General features: G+C 47.0%; 1 protein-coding gene across 5 annotated transcripts in view; it reads left to right on the top strand.

The window, feature by feature from the left end:
* The window catches only part of ATP2B1 (ATPase plasma membrane Ca2+ transporting 1), a 552,666-nt gene that overhangs the window by 192,990 nt on the left and 344,618 nt on the right, over positions 1–15,058 (top strand). For all 5 annotated transcript variants that reach the window (XM_078674265.1, XM_078674263.1, XM_078674267.1 and 2 more), the window contains exon 2: positions 564–997. In XM_078674265.1, coding sequence (XP_078530391.1) covers positions 790–997 — 208 coding nt within the window. In that variant the 5' untranslated portion in view covers positions 564–789. The remainder of the gene's footprint in view (positions 1–563; positions 998–15,058) is intronic.

Consider the following 15,058-nt stretch of genomic DNA (forward strand, 5'->3'; position numbering starts at 1 on the left):
TTTTAAAAAGGTGAGCTGGGCGGGGCGGTCAGGGAGAGCGGGCCAGGTGATAGGCCGGAGGATTGCCGGGACTCCTGGGAAAGCGAGTCCCGGTTCCTTCGCTCGCAGCCCTGTCGCACGCTCTCTCACCCAGCTGGCTCCTGTGACTCCTGGGCTCCGGTGGCGGCAACAGCGCAGCGGGACCCGCGAAGCGGGTTCCGCAAGTAGTAAAATTGGTGTCCCAACGGCAGCAGGAACACACACAGCAAACGACACATATACTCGAACTACTAATTCAAATGAGATACTTGTTACAGTGAACAAATGTGTATGTTCTCCTCAACGCAGACTGCCTTCCTAGAAGCATTACACCAAAGATGTATTTTCAGGTTGATCAGATGTTTCCCATTGACTTCTAAAGGCCCAAAAGTCTGATATCTAAATGTTTCCAGTTTAAATACTTAAATGATTTTGCATTTTTTATTTCATTACATTTTGTTTATAAAATGAATATCCATGTTGGTGTTTTATAATACATGCATTAATATATTTGCATATTTTCAGACTGTTTTCTGTAATTTCAGGCCATTCGAAGACTGTAATTAATGTGGAGAAAAGGAAATCGGCATGGAACAATATTCAAGATGGCGCTTTGGAAACCTTCCCTGATACCAGTTTTTTATTTCTTATGAAATGTATCCTGTACAGTGATTTTCTTCATCTTAAAAGGATTATTTTCCATTTTTGGAAATTTAAGGGGAAAGATTTTTACCCAAAGGTACTTTATTTATTTGGAAAGTTGCACACATCATGGGTGATATGGCTAATAATTCTGTTGCATATAGTGGTGTAAAGAATTCTGTAAGTGAAACTAATCATGGAGCGGATTTTGGGATTACGCTTAAAGAACTGCGTGAACTTATGGAACTACGATCCACAGACGCATTAAATAAAATTCAGGAATGCTATGGTGATGTATATGGAATTTGCACAAGATTGAAAACATCACCACATGAAGGTAAGGAAATGTTTCTGTTTTGCTTGGGTAAGTAGGATGGGTGACTCTATATTTAAACAACTTAAGCATTTTCTCTAAGCTGCCATCTCAGAACCGGTTTGTTTATACTAGGATTCGAGCTCCTGCAAGGCAGGTGAATTTATGAAGCTCTAAAACAATTGCAGTGGGAGTCTGTGTAGATAGTTAATTTGTATTTACTGTTTCCTTTTCCTTAAAATGAAATTATTTTGCTCTGCAACACGAGCTAGAATGGCGTGAATAACTGTAAGCTTTTATTTTTTTCGACTAAAACCTAGAGTCTAACAGTCCATTCCCAGGCTAAATACACCTAATATCTGCTATCTGTTTTAAGTGGATATTTAGTGGAATCTAAGAAGCCATTTAATGTTTTTTGTACTTTGATGACTTTATTTGTACTGTGACTTTATTTTAATATGTTTCGATCAAGGATGCGGAAATTTGATTTTTAAAGTCCAAATTATTACTTTAATTCTTATATTTTTAGTCCATTGTTTTGAAAATGGAATGATTTTTACCATTCCACAGTTGGCATAGGACTGATTCATGTAAATGTTGTATAGTACATGTAATTCCTCTTCTTTACAGTTGATTGTCTGATGCATTAAAAATGTTTTTGTAAATATTGGTGAATGTCTTCTCCATTGTTGTAATGCCAAAGATTTAATTGGAACGTTTCCATAAGAAGTAGTATAGTAGAATTAAGTGAAAACCTGTTTGAAAGTGTGAGCAATCTCACTGCCATAGCGGTGAGTTGATAATGCTTGTAGTTGGCTTGCTAAAATGGAAGGATATAAACATTTATAAGTTGCCCATTTCTATTGGTGCTTGCAAAGTGCTTTAGTATTCATTACCATTGTTGAGCAAGACTGATCAGCTTCATGTAGTCCTTGCAATTGAAATTGGAAGATAGCCATTCTACAACTGAGAGAGTGTTTCTCATCTAGGTGAATTGCTGGTCTTATTACAGTCACTTAATCTGAATCCTTTCTTCATAGGGAGGGTAATATTCCACATGCTTATATCTTCCTTTTTCTCCCTGCCTCCCACCATTTTTACCAGAAATGTGGCACATAAGTTTGAATGCAAATTTCTGCTTCACCAATTTCAGTTGCTACGGTTAGAATGCCTGGTTATCCATAAGAACATGCACAGACCACTGCAAGTGGCGGCAGCAGCTTCTTCGTAAGAGTCCGTAGATCTTTGTTTACTCTGCCTTTAATCTTAGACAGCTCAGTCACCCTCCCATTTAGCCAAGTTAATTATTATTGTCCTAGAAGTAGAGCCCTGCATCTGTTTAATATGCATCAAAGTGCTTCAATACTTGATTAATGGCAATTCTATAGAAAGTAAAATGTTCTGAGTTGTCTTACTATTTAGATGGGGAGGGCCAAGATTCACAATCAAGTATGACCATTTTTGTGTTCAGGTTGAATGGTCCATTATAATTTCAAGTTGTTAGTGTTTCTAAATGGATATGTCAACTTCTTGTGGGCAACAAAACATAAATAAATTCTAAACCCGATATTATACAATTAAATTAATGTAGGGCAGCACAATATCCCCTGTTTAATCTGGGCACAGTGACACACAGCTGTTATTACCAATATGTTCAGTTTTTGATCTAATGATGCCAGTTTGAAAAACGTTTTGACACAATGTGACTCCTGTCCTCCACGCCATGGTTTTTGTTTTAGTCTTCTCTGGTGCGTCAGAGATTTTTTTTTTGTATTCATTTAAGGTATGACAGAACCAAAAGCATGTTGGTTGAAAATCAAGGAGTATAAGAAATGTCTAGGTGCATCTTACAAAAATGTGGTGAAGGAAATTGTAGACCGTCCAATAGTAGGAAACTGAAGCAGTTTCTTTTGGCTTAGCCTCTGTTGAACAACAGGCGTTGTAAGATTGTCTTTAGTATATTTTAGTACCTATTTGACGAATTGTTTTCCCTTCTCAAAGGTAAACATTTTGCATTCACTTAACAGTATACTTCATGACAAACCGAACTATTAATTGGTGTTAAATGCTGTCCTTACTACAATGTACCTAGCATGCCTCTCTCTCCAGTGTCCTGTGGTGGATTTCCCAGTCTTTTCCGTTAATGTGGACATACTTTTTACTTTCCGAGTTAATTTGGTTCACTAAAGTTTATCTCAATAATTGGCTGTTTTGTTAGCTGAAGCATTACTGGTGGTTAACATTTTTTGATAGCTTTTGAATGTCACATTAATATTTTCAATAAACGCTGTACTGTTAAATTTTCCTGTTCCAGTTCATTTAAATGTGGCAGGTTCATTTGTGCTGTCTTCCTACAAACTGCTTTGGGTGTCCATGCAAGAAACATTGTACCTTCTACATTTTCAACCACTTTAGACTGTTTCATTGGTTGCCTTTGTCATCTGTTGTCTCTGTTCTGCTTTAGATTGGCTGCTTTCCTCGCTATCTACTCGGGGTGGATGTTCTCACTCTACCCAGAAGCATTTTATTTCCTAGTATGTTTTGGAGCTGCCTGGCTTCATTCACTTCCTGATGGCAATCCGCTTGATCAGGTGCTGTCTGTGTGCCTTGTTCACATATTTTATGAATTGCTATGTTCTCACTTTTATTTTAGTTTTGACTTACTTTGCCTGTCACCGCAGATGCTAAGGGCATTTTGCGCCTTTCCGCGCCTAGCTCCAGAACCCCTGTCAGGCACACTCCGGAAACTACTCCACTAACTGGGTTATTCGCTTTGCACACTTAAGGCAGGTTTTGCACCGGCATCACTTTTCAGCTACTTGAAATTTGCAGCACTCTTATATGAAGAGAATATGGGTTCTCTGTTTTCCATTTACTGACTTCACACTCTGCAGATGATCTGCAGGATATAAACATCTGATCCCAAAGCCCTAGCTAAAGGCTTTCTTATTAACACATGTTCTCTGGTTAAATACCTACTAGAGGTATTTGGTTTATTTGAGTCGTATGATACTGACACTGTTTTTCTTACGGAAAAATGTTTGGAAAATACCTTTACCCCTGACATTGCACAGCCGTTCTACAAGTACTAGTTAGAGAAACATGGGGGTGGCCTGTCTGTTGCTTCCAATTCTTCCTCCTCCTGTATGCTGGTCATAGCAGCTTCTTTGTCTCATGCAGAAAGTATGATCTTAAAGCGTCATCTTGGCTCCACTAGACTATTTAGCAATTCTCTGTGATATTGGCTCCAGATAATCAACATTCTTGTAGTCCAGCCCTCACTGATTTCCTTGGTCCATCCTTTCCCCAACTTTTTAGTATTAAGCGGCTTCAATTTTCATCAAGAAAATTTGGCGAACCCACATTTGCTTGCCTTAATAGTCACTTAAACTATTAGGGTCATTCAGTTGGTCTCTGCCACCTCACCAGTTGGTGTAGGATCACTTGCACCTTACTGTGGGGTCTTCATCAGGACTGGTGAGAAGGGGGTGAGGTGGGGATGTGGAAGGGCACCTATAATTATAAAACAAAGGAGTAAACTAAAGATTTGCGCCTATTTTGATTGATAGGAGACACCAAATAGTCAAATAATGACCGGTTTAGCCACTTTGAGTTGCGTGGCAAGGTACTAGAAAAGGGGAAAGGAGGGCCCTGAGGATCCGAACATCAAGAGAGCTATACCCTGAAAAATAAATAAGGTAAATTTAGAAAAGTGGGCTTACATCAGTAGTCCCACCTACGTCACTGTATTAATACAATATACTGTGCTTATTCAAGAGGCAGCAGTAATACCCAGCCGGGTTAAAAATAGTTAAAAAATATATAGCAGAGGACATCACAACACACCTATAGTATATAAATTCATGCTCATGATTATTCAAAAAGGTCGTAGGGCATGTGCAGCTATAGCCCAAAAATTGTATATATTATATTAAACCAAAGGACGAACTTAGCATGAATGCACCAAAATGATGGGCTTGGCAGCTATGGCCCAAGGATTTTTTTTATAAATAAAATCAGCCCAAGAACAAAATTAGCATGAATGCGACAAAATCCTGAGGAAGCCTTTAAAAAAACCGGAGTAGCAAAATGCATGCCGAGAGAATGACACATTCAACCAAAGCAACCCCGCAGGATTGACAAACTTTCCAAGAGAAATACACCCTCCCGATTTAAATGCGACAATGAAGTAAATATTTACTGAATAATACAATGTATGCACTGCACTCGTTTTTCCTCGGAATAGTGATGATGACGTAAAATGTCCGACTTCGTTCTCAATCTGAATCTGGTACAGGGAGGGGGAGGGTTGTCAATAGATACCATCTTGGGACAGGTATTGACCATCAATACACTTGAACGGTGATAGACTCACCGTGAAGGGGCTGCCTGAGTGAATCGCGCTAGAAGTTGATGTCCTGGCCGGCTCTGGGCTTAAATCTAAATAAACCTTTAGTATTGTATTATATTGTTTTCCGCAATGTCAACTGTGTCATAATTAAATCTGTCACCAAAGCGGAAAAACTCACCCTCGGCATGGTGGCAGGCCGTGTCTAGCAGGAATGAATCATGTAGCTGATGCCCGGTGCATTCTGAGACCTTAAATAGAGGCAAACCTCGTCGGCCATGCGTTCGCGCAGCAGCTAGATGCCAGCCAGGGACGTACCGGTACCGGCCCAGATATCTCAATCGCCACAGAAAAAAGACTAAAGACTACACGCGGGACATAAAATAATAAAGTCATTGACCCAAGTTACTAAATAACTGAACTGTTAACAAAATTTAAAAAGGGGGATAACTAAGTGAAGAATTGTTACCCGAAGCTAGAGGCATGGAAATTAGGGTTCGATAAAAGATAGTCAAAGTAAATATGGAGTTGGAGCAATTTTACAAAAAGGGGGGGGGGCTACGATTGTGGCTTGCATGGATTTACAGTATTTGCAAGACATATACAAATAATAGCAAAAAAAGTTCGTACAGCATAGAAATACGCATCAATGATTCAAAAGAAAAGGGGACATAGTCGTGGCGCCCAATTCATAGTTTGGCAAAACATGAATATAAGTTTATAGGGGATTGGCATCTTTTGACAATATAATCTGATTGAGAAAGAGAAAAAGAACAACCTACATATATTGCATTTTATGAATTGGTCACATCTGTTCATCTGTGATAGACCTGCAAAGGTGGGAGGGAGAAATGGAGAGAGAAATATCCCCACTTTTTAAGCAAAACATGAAAAAATAGATTAGTACTTTAGTGAAGACATGCTAGTTGGGCGTAACTAGCATCTTGTTCATTCAGCCCATTTTTAATGGTATCCAAACAGATCATCCATTTGCTTTCTCGTAGATTTAGGATGGCAGCTATATTACCACCCCTGGGGCCTAAAGATACTTTTTCCAGCACCACCCAGCTCAGTTCCTCTATTGAATGGCCAGCACTCTTACAGTGCTCAACTAAAGGTGCACCTTGGACCTCACACCTAATTCTGCTATAGTGCTGTAGGATATGGGCTTTAACCTTTTGTTGTGTTTGACCTATATATGCCAAACCGCTGGGGCAGGTGATGCAGTAGATTACACAATTGGTGTTGCAGTTGGTAAATGTTTTCAGATCTATAGTGTGATGTTTGTAACTGAATTGTTTGGTTTGCATACACGTAAAGCAGGCCTTACAGTTGCCACATCTAAAATGTCCAATCATCATAGGTAGGTTCAACATAGTTTGCAACATGGGTGGTTCCGGAGTTGTCTAGAAAAGAACATACCACATGGTCTTTTATACTCTTCGATTTTTTTTTTAATGAATGCATAGGTAGATCACGTTGTCCAATGTCGTCAGCAATCAATGACCAGTGTTTGTTTATGATTTTACAGATGGCATTACTTTGTGTGCAGTATGTGGTTACACAAATCATCCTTTCCATCATCTCATCTTCCCTAGCATGTGTTGTCAGGAGTTCTTCACGTGGGCTATACCACGCCCGTTTTTGCGCTCTCTTTACTAGTCGTCGTGGGTACCCTCTGTCAAGTAGTCTAGCAGTCAGGTCTTCCGATTTGTCACTTGCGGGGTTGCTTTGGTTGAATGTGTCATTCTCTCGGCATGCATTTTGCTACTCCCTTTTATGAATCGTTTTGGCCACCATAAGTGTGGTAGGGTATACTCAGATGTGAGTCCCTTGCTCATTGCACCATCAGGATTCAAGCAAGCCGGGCCGAAGACGGCTGCAATGCCAGAAACCGGTCCCCGAAAGCTTGTTTCCTTTCCAGTAAAGAATTGGCTTGGTAGTTTGGTCTGCCCTGTTCCCATGATGCACTGGGCCAGGGTCAGACTAATTTGCATGTAGCCAGGTTCTAAGCTGGGATGGTGCAGTGAGCTAAAAAACGGTGATGGATCAAGCCCTGATCTTTTGACATGGGTAGGAGTGTTCTGTTTAATTCACCACCCCCCTTTTATGAACCAGTTTTTTAAAAGGCTTCCTCAGGATTGTGGCGCATTCATGCTAATTTTGTTCTTGGGCTGATTTAATTTATAAATAAATCCTTGGGTCATAGCTGCCAAGCCCATCGTTTTGGTGCATTCATGCTAAGTTCGTCCTTTTGGTTTAATATAATATATACAATTTTTGGGCTATAGCTGCACATGCCCTACGACCTTTTTGAATAATCATGAGCATGAATTTATATACTATAGGTGTGTTGTGATGTCCTCTGCTATATGTTTTTTAACTCTATTTTTAACCCGGCTGGGTATTACTGCTGCCTCTTGAATAAGCTCAGTATATTGTATTAATACAGTGACGTAGGTGGGACTACTGATGTAAGCCCGCTTTTCTAAATTTACCCTATTTCTTTTTCAGGGTATAGCTCTCTTGATGTTTTGGGAAACTACGTATTCTCAAAAAGTATGCATAATACGTTTATGACTGAGGATGTGAATAAATAACATCACTCATTGAATAGTGTTTTATGTGTTTGAATTTGATTCTGATTGTTTTTTCTTGTACTAAAATTGTTCCTCAACTTGGACCCCCTCATATGTATCTGTTTTGGGATAAGCTCAAAAATCTTCACTGGTTGCTTTTGGTGGGGAAAAAAAGAATCCTCTTTAAGTGTCTCTATTTAATTTCATAATGCCATGCACAGGAATAGACCTCTTCATCTCCAATCAATCTAATTTCCTGATTTACTTCCCATAACACTCTTTGCTCTGCTTCCCAATTCCTTGGCTTTTGATTTGTTAGCATCTTACTCTGTTTTACTTGCTTCTTGATAGCAGTGCCAGGATGCCCTTTGGGGGTAGTAGTCATGCTTTAGAAATACTGATTCTAACACTTGGGTGTTTGTGAGGTCTAGGGCGGTCATATAACTATCACATACAATTTTAAATGAACAAGGTGTAGGCCCGCAGTGCTCTCAAATGGTGGAAAAATACACCCTTCTCCGTTATTAGCAATCCTAGGACTGAATACCAATGGTTAACCTCATGAGGCACTCACTATTCATATCATCGGATTCATTCAGATTATACAGTACAATGAACAAAGAGACATTCTTGTCTCGACTTTTGTATTTATTTTCTCTCTTTTTTTTCTGTTAGACCTCCATTAGCCAGGCTAAACATTAAAGAAATATTCTTTAATTTTGAAGTGTCTATAGCAAATTTTTACAGAACTATTTACATACCATGCAGAAGGTGCATTTTGTTATGGCACTTAAAAAACAAGCCATGTAATTTCCATAGCTCTGTTTTGGTACTCCCTATTAATTTTCTGCTTGCTCGCGTGTACATTTTCCCTGAAATACACTTTACCATTGTGGCTGCAACAGCCCTTTACAAGACTCGGGCTACGGGGGACATAGGAGAAATGACTCTTTAATTGATTAATGGTCTTTTAAAGACCTGCAAGTACTATGAATGTGTGCGAGGTGTCAGCCCCAGCCCGGCTGAAGGAGGTCTAACAGAAAAAAGAAAAAGACAGAAAATAAATAAAAAAGGCAAGAATATCTCCTTGTTCATTGTACTGCATAGGCTGAATGAATCCGATGATACAAATTGTGTGTGCCTCATAAAGTTAACTAATGCTGTAGAAATACCTAGTCATAGATGTATTTGTGTCCCGCCCTTGGAACATAGCTCTTGCCCCATCTGCTTTTTTTGCCCTAGATGTGTATGCTTCTACGGAAGACATGCTGGGCAGGTGCACAATCCATAAGGCTGAAAGGACTTTAGCTCGACCTAAACACCCCCTCGCCCCCCCCCCTGCCCCCACCCCACCCCCAGTAGTATTCCATAGCCTATGTTGTTCAGCTTCCAGGACAGACTCAGTTCTTGAACTGTCTTTGGTTGGACTGGCACCTCAATCACATTCAAAGTATTTACAGGTCTTTAAAAGACTGGTCAGAAAACCCTCCCTAAATCAAACATGCTTTGAACCAAGAGATCTTTCTAATGTCTGGCAAATAACATATTGTTTTAGTTAAAGAGATGGAAAGATCAGCTTTAATACAAATATCTACTTTGGAGTACAAACATGCATATATTGTTAACTCGCCCTTGCCTTTGAAACTGCTCATCATCCCAAGCTTCTACATAGACTTGAAAAAATCAGAGTGCCGGTAGCGAATTAGAGCAGATGGTATGTGTTCTATTAAGTAGATCATCATTTCACTTTAACCTTTCAGGTCACTCCTTTCAATTCACAACTAATGCACCAAACCATTCTACAACCTCTTTAACATGTCTAGTCTCTTTCGGACCTAATCTCCTCCTGCAATCTTAACTGTTACTGTTATTCAGATAATACACAAATCAAGTTTAAGTATGAAAGGCCCTTGGAGTTTGACTCTTATGTAAATGGACATTGCCTTAAGTGGTCAAATAACAATGACCTCCTCCCACAGCAACAACAAAAAAAATCACATGCAAAAATATTGATATGTGGCAAATGGATCAAACACCACCCATCAACAATATGGCCTCCGTAACCAGGCGTGCCACCAAACAACTGGGCACAAGGGAGTAATCTAGGGGTAACAATGGACTCCAATCTTTCAATTGGATTTTCTTATATGTTTCAACTTCATAGTTTGTCACGTCTTTCCTTCCTACTGGCTAATAAGAAAGATAGCTTTTCCCCTATTGTTTGAAATGTTGGACTCTTATCACTTGCTGAAAATGTTAGCCCCCTTCGAAAATCTGGTCTAGTTGCGCCCCTGGTGCTCGAATTTATACATTTTCTTCCTGCGTGGGTCTGGATAACTTCGTGTTCACTCCTCACTGTTTTTCTTTGCTATGTTTATTTCTCAGTATCTGTCCAGAGCTTGGCATCTATAATGGACTTTACACTGCTTGGCTCCACACACCCTGCCTGATCGCACTCTGTGTGTTTACATTCTTGCAGTTTTCGGTTGCAATGGGGCTTTGCGGGGGGTGGCCGACCGGAGGGAGGCTCGCCCCCCCGGGGATTTTGGGGCGCCGGGAGGAAGGGGAGGGGGAAGAAAATATCGAGGACACAGGAAGGTAATTTTGGGCTGGTTGGGCTGGCCGGTGGTTTTTGGGCTCCTTTTGGGCTGGGAGGGTACTTAAACGGCCATTTTGGGTCACTGTGCACCATTTCATGGGACAGTGACCCTGCAGCCGGGGGCTAGAAGAAATTTTGTGTAGTGTGTGGGATTAGAGCGGTGTTTGTTGTAGGTTTAGTGTTTTTTGCCTGTGTAGGGTAGCGGTCGCTTTCTGGAGCGGGATCACGTGGAAAAGGAGCAGTTGTCGGCGAGGTGCACAGAGCCGAGTGTTACGGTGACTGAGGCGGCGGTTTGACAGCGTGACCTGTCATGGCGGATGACGCATTGGCGGACCCGAGAGTGCGGGAGGCGCTTCGCCTACTCGGCGAAGCGGGCAGGACGGACCTGCTGAGGAGCGACTTGCGGGTAAGGCCGCCGCGGCGCGCTGCGGATAGCGCCGCGGCGGCAGTGGCGGCTTGCGAGCCGCCGAGGTCTCGCGCGCGAAAGGGGGAGGGGACAGGAGCGCCGAAAAGAGCGGCGCGCGGAGGCGGCCATAGTGCGGCTGGGGCGGCGAAGAGGGGAGGGGGGCGGAGGCAGCAACGCGGCGGTCGAAAGAAGGCGCCGTTGAAGTTCGTTGAAGGCGCGGAGGGTGTGGGGAGGGCAGGGGGCAGCGGGGGGGCAGGGGGATGCGCAGAAAAACGTGGTTGGGACGGAGAGCGTTGCAGGGGGGCCAGGAGGGGAACAGCCGGCAGGAAGGGCGAGGCACAGCTCCAAGGGAGGGGAGGTGGGAGGGGGTCAGGCAGTGCCGGGAGGGGAAGGAGGGGTGTTTGGCCAAGGGGGGGTGGGGGTCGGGGGGGGGGACGGAGGGGGAAGAGGGAGTGGTGCCTGTGGGTGGGGCCGGTGAGGCAACGGGGGACGGGGAGTCGAGGGGGCAGGGAGTGGCAGGGGGGGAGTCGCCCCTCATGATTGAGGATTCGGAGGGGGGAGGAGGAGGGGGGATGGAGGTGGGAGCGATTTGGGGGGGGAGGATTCAGCAGATGAAGATATAGTTCCACCCAGTAGGAGGGGTTCTCCAGGTGGCAGGGGGCGGGGCGTGTGGCACGGAGAGGGTGCGACGGGGGCAGAGGGGGGCTGGGCAGGGGCTCAGGAGTGCCGCAGGGGTTGGGGGCGGACGGTGGATGGGGGAGGGGGCAGGGGGGTTTGGCGGGGGGGATACGGGTCAGGGGGAGCGGCAGGGGGTAGAGGGGGGGGGAGGCACTGGGATGGGGTAGATGGGGGGGTTCGGGGGGAGGTGCGTGGGAGGGGCAGGGTGGGGCAGGGAGCTGGGGGTGGGGTGAGAGTGGGTGGGGGGCGCATCCAGCGAGGCGAGGAGGGCATTCTGCAGCGGGGGGGAGTGGTGGCTGGGGCGGTAGCGGAGAGGGTTTTGCCCCGGCATGCTGGACTTCCCCGTTTTTCTCTTGGCAGGAGCAGTGGGGCGGGGGCTCGGGTGAGCAGCATGCGGCTCCACCCCGCCGAGTGGATGGGCCGGCTCTGCCTAGTACGGGCGGTCGCGCTCCAACGAGGGACCTGGCGTGGACAGATGACAGATGGCTGGGTCATAGCTCTCCGACACCCCCCTCCCGATGGGTCGCTCCGGCCGCCGGGGGACGGGGATGGAGCAACAGTGCAACCGGTTACTCAGATTACCAACAGGGGAACAGGAGGAGAGTGAGTGTGGATTTAGGTACATTGATGACAGAGTGTTGGGCCAAGGCGGGTTTGAGCAGGTTGATAACAGGTAGGGTTTTGGCTGATGAGGAGCTGGAGTCGGAAGAGGAGGGGGAGCTGCGGGAGGTTAGGGGGGAGGTCAGTAACGTTGTTGGCAGTGTTTTACAGGAATGCCCCCGGCAAGTGGTGCCGCGAGTGACGGCCCCCCCAGAGGACCTGGTTAGGCGGCGGGATCCGGTGAGGACGCCAGCCTTGACGCCAGGTAAGACCAGTGCGGGGTCGGGGAGCGGCTTGGGGACGCCTCATGGAGGCAAGGAGGGAGGGGGTGCGTTTGATGGTCGGCGGGTGTCGGTGGGGACGGATGCTGGGGGAGGGGATGAGGTGCGACTTGTGAAGGGTAGGTATGTGGTGGATGCAGGTGTGTGCACAGAGGCGGACAGCGCAGCGTCGGCGAGTACTGGGACGGGCGTGGCGGCTGGCGGGTCGGCAGCGGCGAGCGCCGGGGCACGGGAGAGCGGCGGAATACCGGTCACGAGCGTGGCGTCGGTGAGTACTGGGACGGGCGTGGCTGCTAGTGGGTCGGCGGGGGCGGGCGCCGGGGCGAAGGAGAGTTGCGAGGTACCGGTCAAGAAGCTGCCGTACATGGGGGTGGCGAAGCCGCTGGGGGCACATTTGTCGATGGCGACTAGGGAGAAGATCTGGAAAGGAGAGTACGTAGAGATTTTGAAGTTGCTGCACAGGGAATTGATGGCCAAGGAGGGTTCGAAGGAGGAGGAGCAGGAATTGGCGAGGCGGCCGAAAGTGCCGGTTACTATTGAAAATTGGTCGGCGGCTTTCTTGATTTATGCGAGCGTGTACTGTGAAAAGTACCCTGACAGGGCGGTCGCGCTGTTCAAATACATGGACGTGGTGCGGCGGGCGCAAGTGACTTACGGGGGCAATGCTTGGTCGCATTACGACGAGGAGTTCCGGGCACGCATGGCGTCGGACCCGGAGTCTAAGTGGGGGGAGTTGGACGCGGATTTGTATCAGCAGACGATGGGTGGAGCAAAATTTGCCCGCACTATTTACACGGCCAGTGGTTTGCCACTGGCTCCCTCCCCCTTTTCGGCCCGCCCCACCCGTGGGGGGGTGGGAACGGGGGGAGCCGGGAGCAACCAAAGCGTGGGGGCCTGCTGGGATTTTAACAGGGGTTCCTGTCTCAGGCAGACGTGCAAATTCAGGCACGAGTGCTCCTCTTGCGGAAAACGCCACCCGGAGGCACGATGCTGGGGGCTTTGGGGAGGCCCCACGCAGGGCCAATACCCGGCTCCCGTGCCTGGCAGGGGGAGGGGGGGAAGGGGGGGAGAAGGAGGGGAGCGAGTACCCTGGGAAAAGGCTCGTACACCGGTTAGGCTGGATCGACTGGAACCTTTCTTGGAGGTTTATCCGCGGGCGGACGATGCGGCGGTGCTGCGTCGGGGTTTCAGGGAGGGTTTTCGGTTGGGGTACGAGGGTCCGCGGATCGCTCGTTGGGCGGAGAACCTGAAGTCCGTGAACGCGCACAAGGGCATCGTCCGGGAGAAGCTTTTCAAGGAAGTGAAAGAGGGGAGGATGGTGGGACCTTTCGAGGTCCCGCCATTGAAGGATCTGATCATTTCACCCTTTGGAGTGGTCCCAAAGAAAGAGCAGGGTCAATACCGCCTGATTCAACATCTCTCGTGGCCGGAGGGCGCGTCGGTGAACGATTTTATATCGGCAGAATTGGCGTCGGTGTCGTACTCGTCAGTGGACGTCGCCAGGAAGTTGGTGACGACGGCGGTGCGGGGGGCGCTCATGGCAAAGTGCGATGTAAAATCGGCATTCCGGTTGTTGCCGGTTCACCCAGCTGATCATCAGTTGCTGGGGATACAGCTTGATGGGAAAATCTTTGTTGACAGCGCTTCCAATGGGGTGCTCCGTGTTGTGTGCTTTGTTCGAGCGATTCAGTTCTTTCTTGCAGTGGGCTTTTTCCTGGCGCACAGGCTCTGAGGCGATTACGCATTATCTGGACGACTTCTTCCTGGTAGGCAACCCCGGTTCGACGGACTGCCAGCAGCAGCTGAGTGGTTTTACGGACTTGATGAATTACCTGGGGGTTCCTTTGGCGCCAGAGAAGACGCAGGGGCCCAGCACGGTGCTGTCGTTCCTCGGCATAGAGCTCGACTCATCGGCCATGGAAGCACGCCTACCGGAGGCCAAGCGGTCGGCGATGGTGGATTTGGTGATGGGCATGTTGGCCAAGCGGAAGGTGTTGGTGCGAGAGGTGCAGGTGTTGCTGGGGCACTTGAATTTCGCGTGGTGCGGGCGGGGCGGACCTTTTGTCGGCGGTTGGGATTGGCCTTGTCTGGTTTGTCGCTGCCTCATCATCACGTACGGCTACCGGCGGGTGCGAGAGAAGATCCGTGCATGTGGTTGGTTTTTTTGGAGCGTTTCAACGGTGTTCCCATGGCGCCTCCGGAGGATTGGGAGTGGGACGTGACGATGTCATCGGATGCCGCGGGAGTCGGAGGTTTCGGCCTCTACTGGGCGGGACGGTGGTGCGCGGAACAGTGGCCGGTGCAGTGGCAGGCGGGGGGGAGAAGCATTGCTTTCTTGGAATTGTTCCCGCTGGTGGTGGCTGTGACAGTGTGGGCACGTGAGTTGGCGCACAGGCGCGTATTGTTCAGGGTGGACAATATGTCGGTGGTACAGGTGGTGAATCGGCAGTCTGCGAGGGAGCCCCAGGTGCTCAAGCTGATGCGCGTGTTTGTGTTGAGGTGCTTGGAGCACAATATCTTGTTTCGGGCGCAGCATGTGCCGGGAGTGGACGATGACATTGCGGATGCTTTGTCTCGTCAACAGTGGCAGAGGT

This window comes from Lissotriton helveticus, chromosome 1_1, assembly GCF_964261635.1.
Source record: "Lissotriton helveticus chromosome 1_1, aLisHel1.1, whole genome shotgun sequence".
Lineage (NCBI taxonomy): Eukaryota > Metazoa > Chordata > Amphibia > Caudata > Salamandridae > Lissotriton > Lissotriton helveticus.